At 45.2% G+C, this 13,591-nt stretch overlaps 1 protein-coding gene across 3 annotated transcripts; it reads right to left on the bottom strand.

Annotated features, from left to right (window-relative positions):
• Positions 1 to 1,316: 1,316 nt before the first annotated feature.
• Positions 1,317 to 13,136, bottom strand: LOC311584445 (uncharacterized protein). Of its 3 annotated transcripts, none has more exons than XM_084758796.1 (4): positions 12,486 to 13,136; positions 6,859 to 6,985; positions 6,600 to 6,660; positions 1,317 to 5,054 (listed from the first exon to the last, which is right to left on the bottom strand). In XM_084758796.1, exons 1-4 carry the CDS (start codon positions 12,486 to 12,488, stop codon positions 3,056 to 3,058), a joined length of 2,190 nt encoding a protein of 729 aa, XP_084614922.1. In that variant the 5' UTR covers positions 12,489 to 13,136; the 3' UTR covers positions 1,317 to 3,055. The 3 variants fall into 3 exon arrangements, with proteins under 3 accessions (XP_084614922.1, XP_084614921.1, XP_084614923.1); XM_084758795.1 differs by having other exon boundaries at positions 1,317 to 5,057; positions 12,486 to 13,135; XM_084758797.1 differs by lacking the exon at positions 12,486 to 13,136 and adding an exon at positions 11,862 to 12,126 and having other exon boundaries at positions 1,317 to 5,057.
• Between the last annotated feature and the right edge of the window lie 455 nt (positions 13,137 to 13,591).

Below are 13,591 nucleotides of genomic sequence, written 5' to 3'. Positions count from 1 at the left end.
GCGCACTGCAGTATCTGCGTACCGGGGACAGGCACACTGCAGTATCTGCGTACAGGGGACAGGCGCACTGCAGTATCTGCATTCTGGGGACAGGCGCACTGCAGTATCTGCGTACAGGGGACAGGCGCACTGCAGTATCTGCGTACAGGGGACAGGCGCACTGCAGTATCTGCCTACAGGGGACAGGCGCACTGCAGTATCTGCGTACCGGGGACAGGTGCACTGCAGTATCTGTGTACAGGGGACAGGCGCACTGCAGTATCTGCGTACAGGGGACAGGCGCACTGCAGTGTCCGTGTACAGGGGACAGGCACACTGTACGTTTGAACTGAGGCAAGGATGATCATTGACTTGTGATGCTTTTGACTTTTTCATGCGAAGGTGCTGGGGATAAAATACACTACAGAAAACACATTCACTTTTCAAAAGGATGCGCTCAATATGAAGTTAAGATACGGAGTACAGTTTCTGATGAGTTCGGGTGGGTAGAAGCAAATAGCACAGTAAGCCACCACCCACCCAGGAGCACAGGAACCGATGCTGTCCCATAGAAGGACCTGGAGAACGAAGTGATATATTCAACACAGCATAAGGGCCATTGTTTAAGGACATTTTGTTAGTCTACAGACTGAAATAAATGATCTGAACGTAGCGAATCTTGATTGAACTTAGCTTTGAAGTTCAGTAACTGAAGTGTATCAAGTACATTTCCATCCTACCACATGCTTATTTCAGCTTGGGCTTCTGGAAACGTACCACAAAAAAAGAATAACCGTATTTATTAGAGAACAGTATCTTCTGCAAAAAAAAAAACTATTTCTAAGCAATAAAAAATAGGTTAAACAAAACGGAACAAAACAGAACATGGCTCTAGATGGGACTGGTGCACGCACACCCACGCTGAGGCCACGCCTTACGACAGGTGTCATCCACCTCAGAGGTGCATGGTGCTCAGTGATTCAGATGGACAGGACAAGGAAAGCATCCTGCGCATGGCTTCAAACTTGCTGAAACACATGAAGACCCAGCCTTGCCCTTACTGATTGTACTGAGTTTTTCTGATGACTGAGGTGTCTGTTTATTTCATTATTGCAGCCTTCCTGGTAAGAAATATTAAGCCAGGTGTGGTGGCGCACGCCTTTAATCCCAGCATTCAGGAGGCAGAGGCAGGCGGATCTCTGTGAGTTCAAGGCCAGCCTGGTCTACAAAGTGAGTCCAGGACAGCCAAGGCTACACAGAGAAACCCTGCCTTGAGAAACCAAAACCAAACCAAAACAAATAAATAGTAATTAAAGATCTAACAGGGTAGCTGGGCATGGGATTCATTATGTTTAATATCAGTGCAGTATGGGGGAACATTTCATGTTTAGTACCAAGTGACCCCTTTAGAACAAACAAACCCTTCAGAAATTTAAGCAAGAACGACTTTTAAGCATGATATAATGGCTTGGGCCTGTTATCCTTGACATAAAGAGTGATTTACAGGCCAACCTGGGTTCAGAGTAAGATCCTATATCACAAAATAAAAAAGTGATTTTAATGAGAAAAATCATGGCCACCATGGTTTATGGATAGATTTAGAAGCATAGCTCATTACATATTACTCTTCAAAAGGTAAGGACTTACTTTGCAGTCTCTGGTAAAAATACATTTTTTTTTGTATGAGTAAAGCAAAAATGACAAAACAAGAGCCACAACACAGGCCTGAAATGAAATTAACACATGGGTAAAGGTGCCATTACTTGTAAGCACATATAGCTTGCCTTAAAGGAAAATATTGGCAGCCATACATTTTAATTTATGAATATGCTGGGGGCATTTGCAGGCATCTTCTCATTTGAAAATCTATAAATTGGCTAAAATACTTCAGAACTCTAATGTGTAAAGTCCTCGAGAAAACATACATCAAAGTATAAGACACAAAATATAAAGTGCCCTCTGATCTGAGAAACCAACTGCACTGCACCGTGAGGTGCTGTGGTTAGAGTAGCACAGCCATGTTTTGTAATTTCCAGAGATGATGATTAGCTCAACAGGGCTGCATCCTGCGTGCTAACGGTGTGGTGAGATGCAGGAGGTACGGCGTAGCTGCAGGAAGTGGGTCATTGGGAAAGACTGTCCCGGTGAAATCTATTGCTCCTTCTTATACCGCATAACTAGTTTCTTTTGTGTTCACAATGATATAAACTCCTGTACTTGATGACTTTCCTGCCAAAATGGACTGTGAGCCAAAGGAAAGTGGTTTCAAGTATTTAGCACTAGCAATGAGAACAAGAATAGAAAAGATACAGTATGAACATCAAAGATGAGCTAGGCATGGTGGCCTTTACTCCAGCACTTGGGAGGCAGAGGCAGGTAGATCTGAGATTGGTCTAAGGAGCCAGTTCCAGGACAGCCAGGGCTATACAGAGAAATCCTGCTTCAGAAAAACCCAACAACAACAACAAAAAGACAAAAAGATAAGAAGCTGCCAAATGATCTCAATATAGAAATCCGTAGAATAAAACTTCATTTTCAACAGCTCATTGACATTACTCTAAAATCATATTAGAAATACATTCAATTTACATATGGACCCAACACAAAGAGAAGAAACGTATATAACAAGACACTACGCATTAAATTTGTGCCTCACTGTTCAAAGACATTTAGAGATTAGGTCACCTGAAAGTTTATTTACAAGAGTAAAAATTACATGTAAACATTCCAGAGACGTATCTTTTGAATTACGGACTAATTAATGCAATGGTCTTTCACAAATTCATTCACAGGAACCTTAAAAGAATTTATAAATTCTGTTCCTTAAGAAACTTTCACAAAACCTTGAAAATTGTTTTACCAGCTGACAACTTTGTTATATGGGTTTTGACACTGGGTGCATTCCCAGAGGCTAGGCGACTGACGAGGCCTGCACACAGCCACTGGGGGTTTCTCACTACCGGATGAGCTATTATGTTTGTGAACACAATCAAAACCACCTGCATTCCTGCAGCCACAGCAATGGTCGCTGGTCCTCAGCATTGTCATGTTAAGAGGGCCTCCCAGAGTTCTACACTTAGGAATTCCTCATCGCGTGAGTCTTGTCATGTATTTTAAGGGAGCTGGACCGGGTGAAGGCTTTCCCACACTGCTTGCAAATGTAAGGTTTCTCGCCGGTGTGAATCTGCTCATGTCTTTGACAATCACTTAAAGTGTAAAATGGCTTCCCACACTGTTTACACACAAAAGGCTTCTCTCCGCTGTGGACCCTCTCGTGACGCCGAAGGGAACTGTGCCCAGTAAAGGCTTTCCCACACTGCTTACACTCATACGGCTTCTCCCCAGTGTGAATCCGTTCGTGTATTCTAAACTTACTAAAGGAAATGAAACTCTTGCCGCACTGCACACACACGTATGGCTTTTCCCCACTGTGAATCCGCTCATGATTCTGAAGGGCACTGGGGTTAGTGAAGGCTTTCCCGCAGTTCTTACACGTGTGGGGTTTCTCGCCAGTATGAATTTGTTCATGTCTCTGACAACTACTCAAAGAAGAGAAACCTTTCCCGCAGTGCTTACAAACAAAGGGTTTTTCTCCACTGTGGATTCTTTCATGGCGTCGAAGCGAACTGTGGCCAGTGAAGGCTTTCCCACACAGTTTGCACACACAGAGCTTCTCTCCAGAATGAGTCCACTCGTGTTTTCGAAAGTTACTGGAAGAAATGAAGCCTTTCCCACACTGCTTACACACGTAGGGCTTCTCCCCACTGTGAACCCTGTCATGGCGTTGAAGGGAAGTGTGACGAGTGAAGGCTTTGCCACACTGCTTACACACGTAGGGCTTCTCCCCACTGTGAACCCTCTCATGGTATCGAAGGGAGCTGTCGACGCTGAAGACTTTACCACACTGCTTACATTTATAGGGTTTCTCTCCAGTGTGTGTCCTTTTATGTATTCGAAGGGTACTTGAAGAAATGAAACCTTTCCCACACTGCAAACACACATGGGGCTTTTCACCGCTGTGAACCCTCTCGTGATAGCGAAGAGAACTGAGGGTAGTAAAGGCTTTGTCACACTGCTTACACATGTACGGCTTCTCGCCGGTGTGACATCGCTTATGTGTCTGGATGGAATTGTAATAACTGAAGGCTTTGCCACACTGCTTACACACATAGGGCTTTTCTCCAGTGTGACATCGCTTATGTGTTTGGAACGAGTAGTAGTAACTGAAGGCTTTGCCACATTGTGTACACACATAGGGCTTCTCTCCAGTGTGAGTTCTTTCGTGGTTTTGAAAGTTAGTCAAATAACTGAAAGCCTTACTACAGATATTACATCTGTACGGCTTCTCTCCAGTGTGAGTCCGTTCATGCCTCCGAATGTTACTCAGAAAGGAAAAGGATTTCCCACATCGTGTACACAAATAGGGTTTCTCCCCAGTGTGTGTTCTTTCATGTTCCTGAAAGTTAGTCAGACAAGTGAAGGCTTTACCACAGATATCACATCTGTACGGCTTCTCCCCGGTGTGAGTTCGTTCATGTCTTCGAATGTTACTCAGAAAGGAAAAAGTTTTGCCACATTGTTTACATACATAAGGTTTCTTTCCAGTATGGATCTTTTCAACATACTGAAGAAAATCAGGATAAGCAAAGGCATTACAATGCTGCTTATCCACACATATTTCTTCTTTAGTTTCGTTATCCACATGTATTTGAACGCAACCATTGTTTTTGAAGATTTCCTCACACGGGGTAAATTCATAAGGTCTTTGTCCAGGGTCAGTGTTTTCACGCTTCAGAAGGCATTCTGGGTAAGTGAAGGCTTTTTTACATTCTCCAGATTTACAGAGGCTCTCTCCACCCAGCTCATATTCATGAGGTCTGTGTGTAGTCTGAAGAGGCACAGACACACTAAGAGATGAGCGACTAAGGAGCACGTTGTCTTTACGCACATGGCTTTCACAGAGCACTGTTTTAAGAGGAATTTTCCTGTTCGCAATGGCGTTTGGAATCTGTCTGAAGATGTCTTCACATCCACTACCTTTGCTGTGTTCCAATAGTCTTCCTACAACTTCATTTCTGCTAAAAAAAAAAGAAAAAAAAAAAAAGAAAAAAGAAAAAAAGAAAAAAAATGTCACCAGCAGAATTCTTGAGAATATTTGAAAATGTTGAAGATCCGACAGGCTGTAGAGACATGTAATATCAAGACACTGCATCCATATATGGTTTCTTTTTGTGTTAACACTTATTTACTTACTATTGTGTGTGTAAATGCTGTGGTGTGCATGTGGAAGTCAGGGGACAGGTGTTGGCCATGCTGTGGTGGGCACGTGGACGTCAGGGGACAGGTGTTGGCCATGCTGTGGTGGGCACGTGGACGTCAGGGGACAGGTGTTGGCCATGCTGTGGTGGGCACGTGGACATCAGGGGACAGGTGTTGCCATGTTGTGGTGGGCACGTGGACGTCAGGGGACAGGTGTTGCCATGTTGTGGTGGGCACGTGGACGTCAGGGGACAGGTGTTGGACACGCTGTGGTGGGCATGTAGACGTCAGGGGACAGGTGTTGGACACGCTGTGGTGGGCATGTGGACGTCAGGGGACAGGTGTTGGCCATGCTGTGGTGGGCATGTGGATGTTAGGGGACAGGTGTTGGCCATGCTGTGGTGGGCATGTGGAAGTCAGGGGACAGGTGTTGGCCATGCTGTGGTGGGCACGTGGACGTCAGGGGACAGGTGTTGGCCATGCTGTGGTGGGCACGTGGACATCAGGGGACAGGTGTTGGCCATGCTGTGGTGGGCACGTGGACGTCAGGGGACAGGTGTTGGCCATGCTGTGGTGGGCACGTGGACGTCAGGGGACAGGTGTTGGCCATGCTGTGGTGGGCATGTGGATGTTAGGGGACAGGTGTTGTTTCTCTTCCTCAACTATATGGTCCTAGAGATTATACTCAGGTCCTCAAGCTTGGCAGTAAATGCCTTTACCTGATGAGTAATTTTCTAGCCCAATCATATGTGACTTCTTAATACTTGTAACAGATTAATTATTTAAAAATGATGAATAAGTCTTATATATGCTTTAGGTCAATCTCTTGCCATGAGGCATGGATTTCCTTTAAGTTTAGCATTCATCTAGACTCCTCAAAGCTGGGAATGAGGGCGCGAGTGACCATATCTGCCTCTATGTCACAGGCAAATATACTTGAGTATTCCTCATGCAAAATATTGAAGCCCAATCTATTTCCTATTTAAATTTTTTTCATCTACATATCTTGAAGATTGTTCCCAGAGTAAAGATAAAATTCCTTTATATTTTCTATATAAAATATACTACATACTCAAAGTTTAAAGGAAGGTGTATACACACACACACACACACACACACACACATTTAATTTATTAACTTTGTGCTTGGACACAGGTTTGTGTATACCAAACCATTAGAAAGTATGAGTTGCATTATCATATCAAAACCATAAATATTTCCAATCCTATATGCACTTTTGGAGATAAATGGTTTAGATTACATCACCTCAGAGCGGGGCTTATTTGAATGGTTGTCTTGATTTTCAAAACTACTGACCATTTTCAGATTCTTAACATATTATCATGAGTTAGTAAAGTTACCTTTGATTTATTCTAGAATATCTGTGGTCATCATCTATGTTCTGGTCTTCTTGTGTTTGCCCTAGAATACAGACCCAGAGACATCTGATTTACTTAGTCATAACAGAAAAAAAAAAACAGACCCTATGTAGCTTCACAGTATAATATGACCATGTCTGATACAGCCACCAAATTACTCTTTCCATATTACAGACGATGCAACAACATTTCTGAGGAAGCCAGACTTACAAACTGATTAAATAAATGATCTTGTTCCTACCGACAGCAGCCAGGTGCCTGAAGGTCTCCTCCATCACATCTCTGTGCAGCTTCTTTTGCGACGAATCGAGTAAAGCCCACTCCTCCACGGTGAAGTTTACAGCCACATCTTCGAAGGTCACAGAGCCCTAAAATAACCAAGATGTTTCCAGGAGAGAAGGTGAGACACACAACACTGAAATTCTGTGTTTTCTAAATGTTCAATATATATCCTGATCATTAGACTCTTATTTTACATCCATAACTGTACTTTCTAACACAAAAATCCCGACATTGGCTTTGAACTTTTGGTAAAGCCACAGTACAGCATCAGCATCAGCATCAATGTCAACAACAACAACAACGATGACGACAACATACCAAGTACGCTGCTGGAACTCACAACTTCTACTGGTGCACAGGCCTTTACCTTCCCCCCATAAAATACTACTACTAGTGCAGACAAGTGTTGACATCGCTGCCTTATAATCACATATTTTTAGGACAGATTATGGGGGTGAGTGTCCTCAACCAATACTAGTTCCCAAGGCCATAAAGCTCTGCCTCATCACAAACTCTTGGCAATGGAGCCAAGTGACAGACAATTGAATTATCCGAATCATGACATGAAATAAACCTTTCAACCTGTATATATTACTTTTCCTCATCACTGTGACTAAATAGCAATTCATGAGAGGTAAGATTTGTTTTGGGCCGTGTCTTGAGAGGGTGGAGGCTATCGCTGGGGGAGGAGGGCATGGCAGAATTCATAGGGACAGGATCACACAACAGGGACTCCAAATCAGTGAAGATCAGGAAACAGAGCAGACACTTTCCACTTGAATTCTTCCTTTTTTATTCAGCCCGGGAGTGCAGTTCATGCTTTTGTGTAATGGTTCGTGTTGAATAACCTGGCTTGATTGTGTTAACTGACGTGAGAGGATTCACTTTAACTGTGGGAGAGACCATCCTCCAGGCAGGGGATCCTGGGCTGTGTAAGGTGGAGCCAATGAGTGCATTCACTGCTCTTTTCTTTTGACTTCAGATATAACATGACCAGCTGCTTCAGGTTCCTGCTCCTTGGACTCCCCCGTCAGGATGCAGCTTATCTTCACCTGTGAGGTAAAGCCTTTCTTTCTTACTTTGCATTCACCAGGGTCCTTTATCATAAACAACACAAAAAGAAACAAAGACAGGTACCACCACAGAGATTCAGAGTGGGCACCCCGGCCCTGGTCACTTTTCTGCACACACTCGCACAGACACACCTCTGTGCTGTGGCTCCTAGGTGACTCCACATAAGGTTAACCTAACCAGAAGACTTACTATCACAAAAATCTTCAGTTGCTTTTCTCAAGTACATCGTAATAGGAATGCAAAGCTAATTAATATACCCCACTACTCAATATATATATATTAATATTTTTATTTAAATTTTAACTTATGTGCATTGGTGTGAGGGTGTCAGATCTTGGAGTTACAGACAGTTGTGAGCTGCCATGTGGGTGCTAGGAATTGAACCCGGGTCCTCTGGAAGAGCAGACTGTGCTCTTAACCACTGAGCCAACTCTCCAGCCCACTCAAAATAATATTATCAGACCGGCTAAGCACAGATCTTGGTCAGTGCCTGGTCAGTTACCGTCTGAGAGACTTACTCTTGCAGCTGATGGGAGCAGATGCAGAGACCTGAAGCCAAACATGAGGCGGAGGACTCAAACGAGAGATCTCCATTGGGTCCCTGCCCTTGGAGCTCTGGGAACCCCGTGGAAGCGGGAGGGGGAAGATTAGTAAGAGGCAGGGGTCCAGGACACCAGAAGAACACAGCCCACAGAATCAACTAAGCAGGGCTCACAGGGGCTCACAGAGACTAGAGTGACAGTCATGGAGCCTGCGTGGGTCTGCGCTAGGTCCTCTGCATGTGTGTGGTGGTTGTTAGCTTGGTGTTTTCGTGAGATCCTAACGGTGGGAGCAGGTGTGTCTCTGACTCTTTCGCCTGCGCTTGGAACCTGTTTTCTCTTACTGGGTCGCCTCCTCCAGCCTTGATGTGAGGGTTTGTGCCTGGTCTTACTGTACCTTATGCTGTGTTTGGGTGATGTCCACGGGAGGCCTGCTCTTTCCTGAGGGGAAACTGCAGGAGTGGATGTGGGGGAGAGGGAAGGTGGGAGGGCAACTGGGAAGAGTGGAGGGATGTATTGTATGCGGAAAAACAACGATCGCGGAAGGGTCTAGGGTAGAGCCTGGTATATAAAGCATACACTGTGCAAGTCTGAGTTTGAACTGCCCGAACTTAGGTGAAGCCAGACATGGTAAGGCATATTTTAACTGTGGGAACCCTTAAGAAAAAAATAAAAAATAAGTTAAACGCTTTCTTACTTGAAACAGGAAGAATCAAGACATAGTTACAATAAAATCAAAGCAAGTACCCAACATCCAACAGTGTAAAGCAAATCTCGTAGTTCAGTATCCGTGGTCTAGGACTCTTAAGGCAAGTGGAACTAGTGGAATCCCTGGCAGCTGAAGGGCCAGCTGGCCTGGCACATGCTGTAGTGAAAAACAAAGACTGTCCTGTGACGTAGCTTCCAAACACAACTGTATGTGCAAGCATACAGTGACTGTACACACACACACACACACACACACACACACACAGAGAGAGAGAGAGAGAGAGGGAGAGAGAGAGAGAGAGAGAGAGGGAGGGAAATGGGTTACAGAAAAAAGTTAAGCATATTTAACTGGCTCAAATGTAAACATAAAGTTGCGTTTATCACACAGCAGACATGGTGTAATAATATCCTAAACCATAATCTCTTTAATACAAAAAAACCTGACATTTGGAAACGTGCGTTGTATTTCCCCTTTCCACTAGCAGATATCAAGCTATCAAAAAAACAAAACAAAACAAAACAAAACAAAACAAATTTAATATTTTGAGATCAGAGTTAAGTTTTGAACGTAAGACTGTAGGAAAGGGACGGACGAGTTTACATCGATGAGTCTTGTCTTAGGCCTCACTATAGGAGGCCAGGGGTAGTCAGCCTTGGTTTGATTCTGTACAGGATAAAAACAGGACAGAAGACGAAAGAGAGTGGCTGTGGGCGATAACCCAGAAAAATCAAAGTTGGTGGGCTAAGAGACTAGAGAGAAAACCGGAGCAGAAGAAGCCAGACTCCCTAACCTGAATCCCCCACTTTACTTGTGGAAGGAGAATCTCCTCTCTATAGGGTTGGGAGAAAGAAAACAAACAAACAAACAAACTACAATCTGGTGAAGAAAGAAGCAGCCTGCATGTGAACAACACAAACAGGGGATTCACAGGGAACAATGAACCAAATGACATTACAATCCTAAGCATATGCAAACAGACTGTGGTGCACCTAAGGCTTACAACCACGGGTAACTCCAGTAGCAGGGTATGCCCTCTGCTCCCCTTCACAGGCATCAGATAGTCATGTGAGATATATCTATATCTATCTAGGCAGACAAAACACTCATACATATATAGTAAATATATCTTTAAGAAAGTGGGAGCTGGAGAAATGGCTCAGTGGTTAAGGACACCGTCTGCTCTTCCAGGAGTCTTGAGTCCAATTCCCAGCAACCACATGGTGGCTCACAACCATCTATAAAGTTATCTGAAACCCTCTTCTGCAGATAAAGCACTCATATACAATAAATACAATAAATAAGTCTTTAAAAAAAAAGAAAGCACACTACCAGAATTAAAGGCACAGATTAACACTAATCCAATATTAGGTTATTGGAATACCCCATTGTCTCCAATAGACTGGTTAGCTGGACAAGAAATAGAGAAACATCAAAATTAAGTGTTCATGCACCAAATGAATTTAACAGGCATCTATAGATTATTCTGCCCAAATATCAGTGAATATACATGCTACTTAGGAGCCCATGGAAGTTTCTCAGAAATAGATCATATCCTGGGGGCATAAAACCAATTTTGAAAGACTGAAATAACTTCAGGAGTCCTAACTGACACAGTGCAATGAAACTTAAAATCAACTGCAAACAAACCTCTGGTAAGTACACAAACTCACAGACATTAAACAGCTCAGTCCGTACTGAATGACTAATGGGTTAAAAAGGGAACCAAGAAAGAAATAAAAATTCCCAGAACTAAATCAAAATGAAAAGACAACAAAACCTTTGGGATTAAAAAAAAAAAAAAAAAAGTCCTGTGAGGGAGTTTATAGCTTTTAGTGCATTCTAAAAAACCAGAAAGCTTGTTTCCCTCAGTTCACAAAGGAACCCAAACCGGGTTAACTGTTCCTAAGCTTAGAGACCATCTCACCACACAGGCAAAGGTCAGGACATATCACTCCCGAGTAGAGGAACTCTGAGCGGACAAGACTTCTCATTTGGGTATCTCCACCTTACTTTCCTTTCTTCCATTTCCCTCTTAGTAAACAGCACCGACTTCCATCTCACAACGCTCTTTTTTTTTTTTGAGGAACCTTTTCACCTTGTTCTTAGATGATGACAGTTAAAATACCTATCATTTATTTACTTATTTATTTATTATATATTTATTTATATATAAATATATTATATAATATATATATTTATTATATACCTATCCATTTTTGACTCATCAGGATACAAACTAACTAAAGACCCACTTTTGTCTCAAAACGATGCCTCATCAATAAAAACAAAATACTAAGCGATGTTTCCTTAGGTTCTTTCCCTTTTAGTCTTGTCATTTTTCTTTTTACTCTCATCCTGAGCCAGCACAGGACCCTTAATTTATTGTCATCCTAAAGTCAATGTTACCTCAGAGGAAACTATTTAAGAGCTTAAGTTGCTACAGTTTCATCTTCTCAAAAAATTGGCTCTCCCTAAAAATAAAATGCCCGCTGCCTAAACCCTGAGATGCTTTCACAACTTATTCTCAGGGCTTCCCCGTGATTGCAATACTTCTTTGAAATAAAAGTCATGCCCTGTCTTGTCCTTCATTCTACTTTAAATCAATGTCCACGGCATTTCTAGGACAAAAACATTTATTACCTCATGCAAGGCCCCAAATTCCCTTTTCCACTCCGGCTCCAGCTACATGTGTACGTGGATAACACCTTCAAACAGTAACTGTCTAGAAATGTAGGGACGCGTAGGCCTAAGAAACACTGCAATAGAGGCCAGGCTCACGGATTTTAAAGACTTCAGGAACTCTGAGGAACCTGGGCATCCGTGAATCCCTCCCCCGAGCGAGCCTGGCGCCTGTGGATCCCTCCCCCCGAGCCTGGCGCCCATGGATCCCACCCCCCCGAGCGAGCCTGGCGCCCGTGGATCTCTCCCCCCGAGCGAGCCTGGCACCCGTGGATCCCTCCCGCCCCGAGCCTGGTACCTGTGGATCCCTCCCGCCCCGAGCCTGGTACCTGTGGATCCCTCCCGCCCCCAGCCTGGTACCTGTAGATCCCTCTCCTGAGCCTGGCGGCTGTAGATCCCTCCCCCGAGAGAGCTTGGCGCCCGTGGATTCCTCCCCCAGCCTGGCGCCGGTGAATCCCCCCCCCCCCTCAGCCTGGCGCCCCTCGGCTCTCCGCCACTGCGCAGCTGGGACTCGCAGGCGCCGCGGCCCGTCACCCCGGAGCAGAGGGGCGAGGGCTCCTCCTGCCCCGCTCACCGGGCGCTCACCATGTCTGCGGCCACCGAGGCACAGTCACGCCGGGCTCCCTCAGCCGACCCGACAGTGGCGGCACCGGAGGAGAGGTGGCCGACCAGGAACTAGCGCTCTGCCGGGAGCCGCTCCCGACTGCGCCCTCAAAACTGTTCCTGCCATTAGGTGTCACATGGCTACGGAGGTCCTCTTCTGTCAGTGCAGGTCTGCGGCTATGGCAGCACCGTAACGGAAGATGGCGGGTGAGAGACTTCCGCTCCGCCTGCCGGTGCCCCTGCTCCGTCGGTCCACCTAGTGGTCCTCACCATTGCTCGTGGGGATGGCGGGCCCACAGCTACAGAGGCTGAGCGACCCCTACTGCCTCCGCTGCGACGACAGTGCAATCCTGCGACAATCCCTGCTTAGGGAAAAAGGATGGTGGGCGAGGACCTTCCGCTCTGCCCTCTGCTGTCCCGATTGGGCAGCTCATGTGGCCTTCTGCCTTCTGCTCAGCGCTCAGACACTGAGTAACAGTTTCCTGACTGAGGAGAGCCAAAACGACATATTCGAGCCACATCCCTTGCTGACTCCTGGAGATGAAAGCACTGTGGGCTCAGGAAATCCCAGGACCTAGTGTCCCACAGAGACAGCCCTTTCCTTCGGAGAACAAAAGGTGTTTACCACCTGCTCTAAGAATTCTTTCAGATCTTCATTCAGGTCTAGCCAAGAAACACACACACACACACACACACACACACACACACACACACACACACACGCGCGCGCGCGCGCGCGCGCGCGCATACACACGCAGTATGAAGCAAGACTGAAGGTATTTTTTGTGATTTATTTTTTAACTTATATATTCACTTATATATTCATCCCAGTTGTGGCCCCCTTCCTTCCACTTTCCCACCTTTCCCTCCTCCTCCCTCCCCTTCTCCTCAGAAAAGGGAGCTCCCCTCAACCAACCCATGCCATTACATCAGGTCACATCAGGACTTAGCTCATCCTTATCCACTCAGGACAGGCAAGACAGCGCTGTTAGGTAACAGAGTCTGTGTCATAGCCAGCACCCTCTCAACTTCTTAGGGGACCCGTATGAAGATCAAACTGTACATACGTGTAGGGGGCAGTCCGTTCA

This window comes from Acomys minous (assembly GCF_964271855.1).
Source record: "Acomys minous genome assembly, chromosome: 15".
Classification (NCBI taxonomy): domain Eukaryota; kingdom Metazoa; phylum Chordata; class Mammalia; order Rodentia; family Muridae; genus Acomys; species Acomys minous.
The sequence above is the reverse complement of the archived record's forward strand: the minus strand, read 5'-3'. Positions and strand labels throughout refer to the sequence as shown.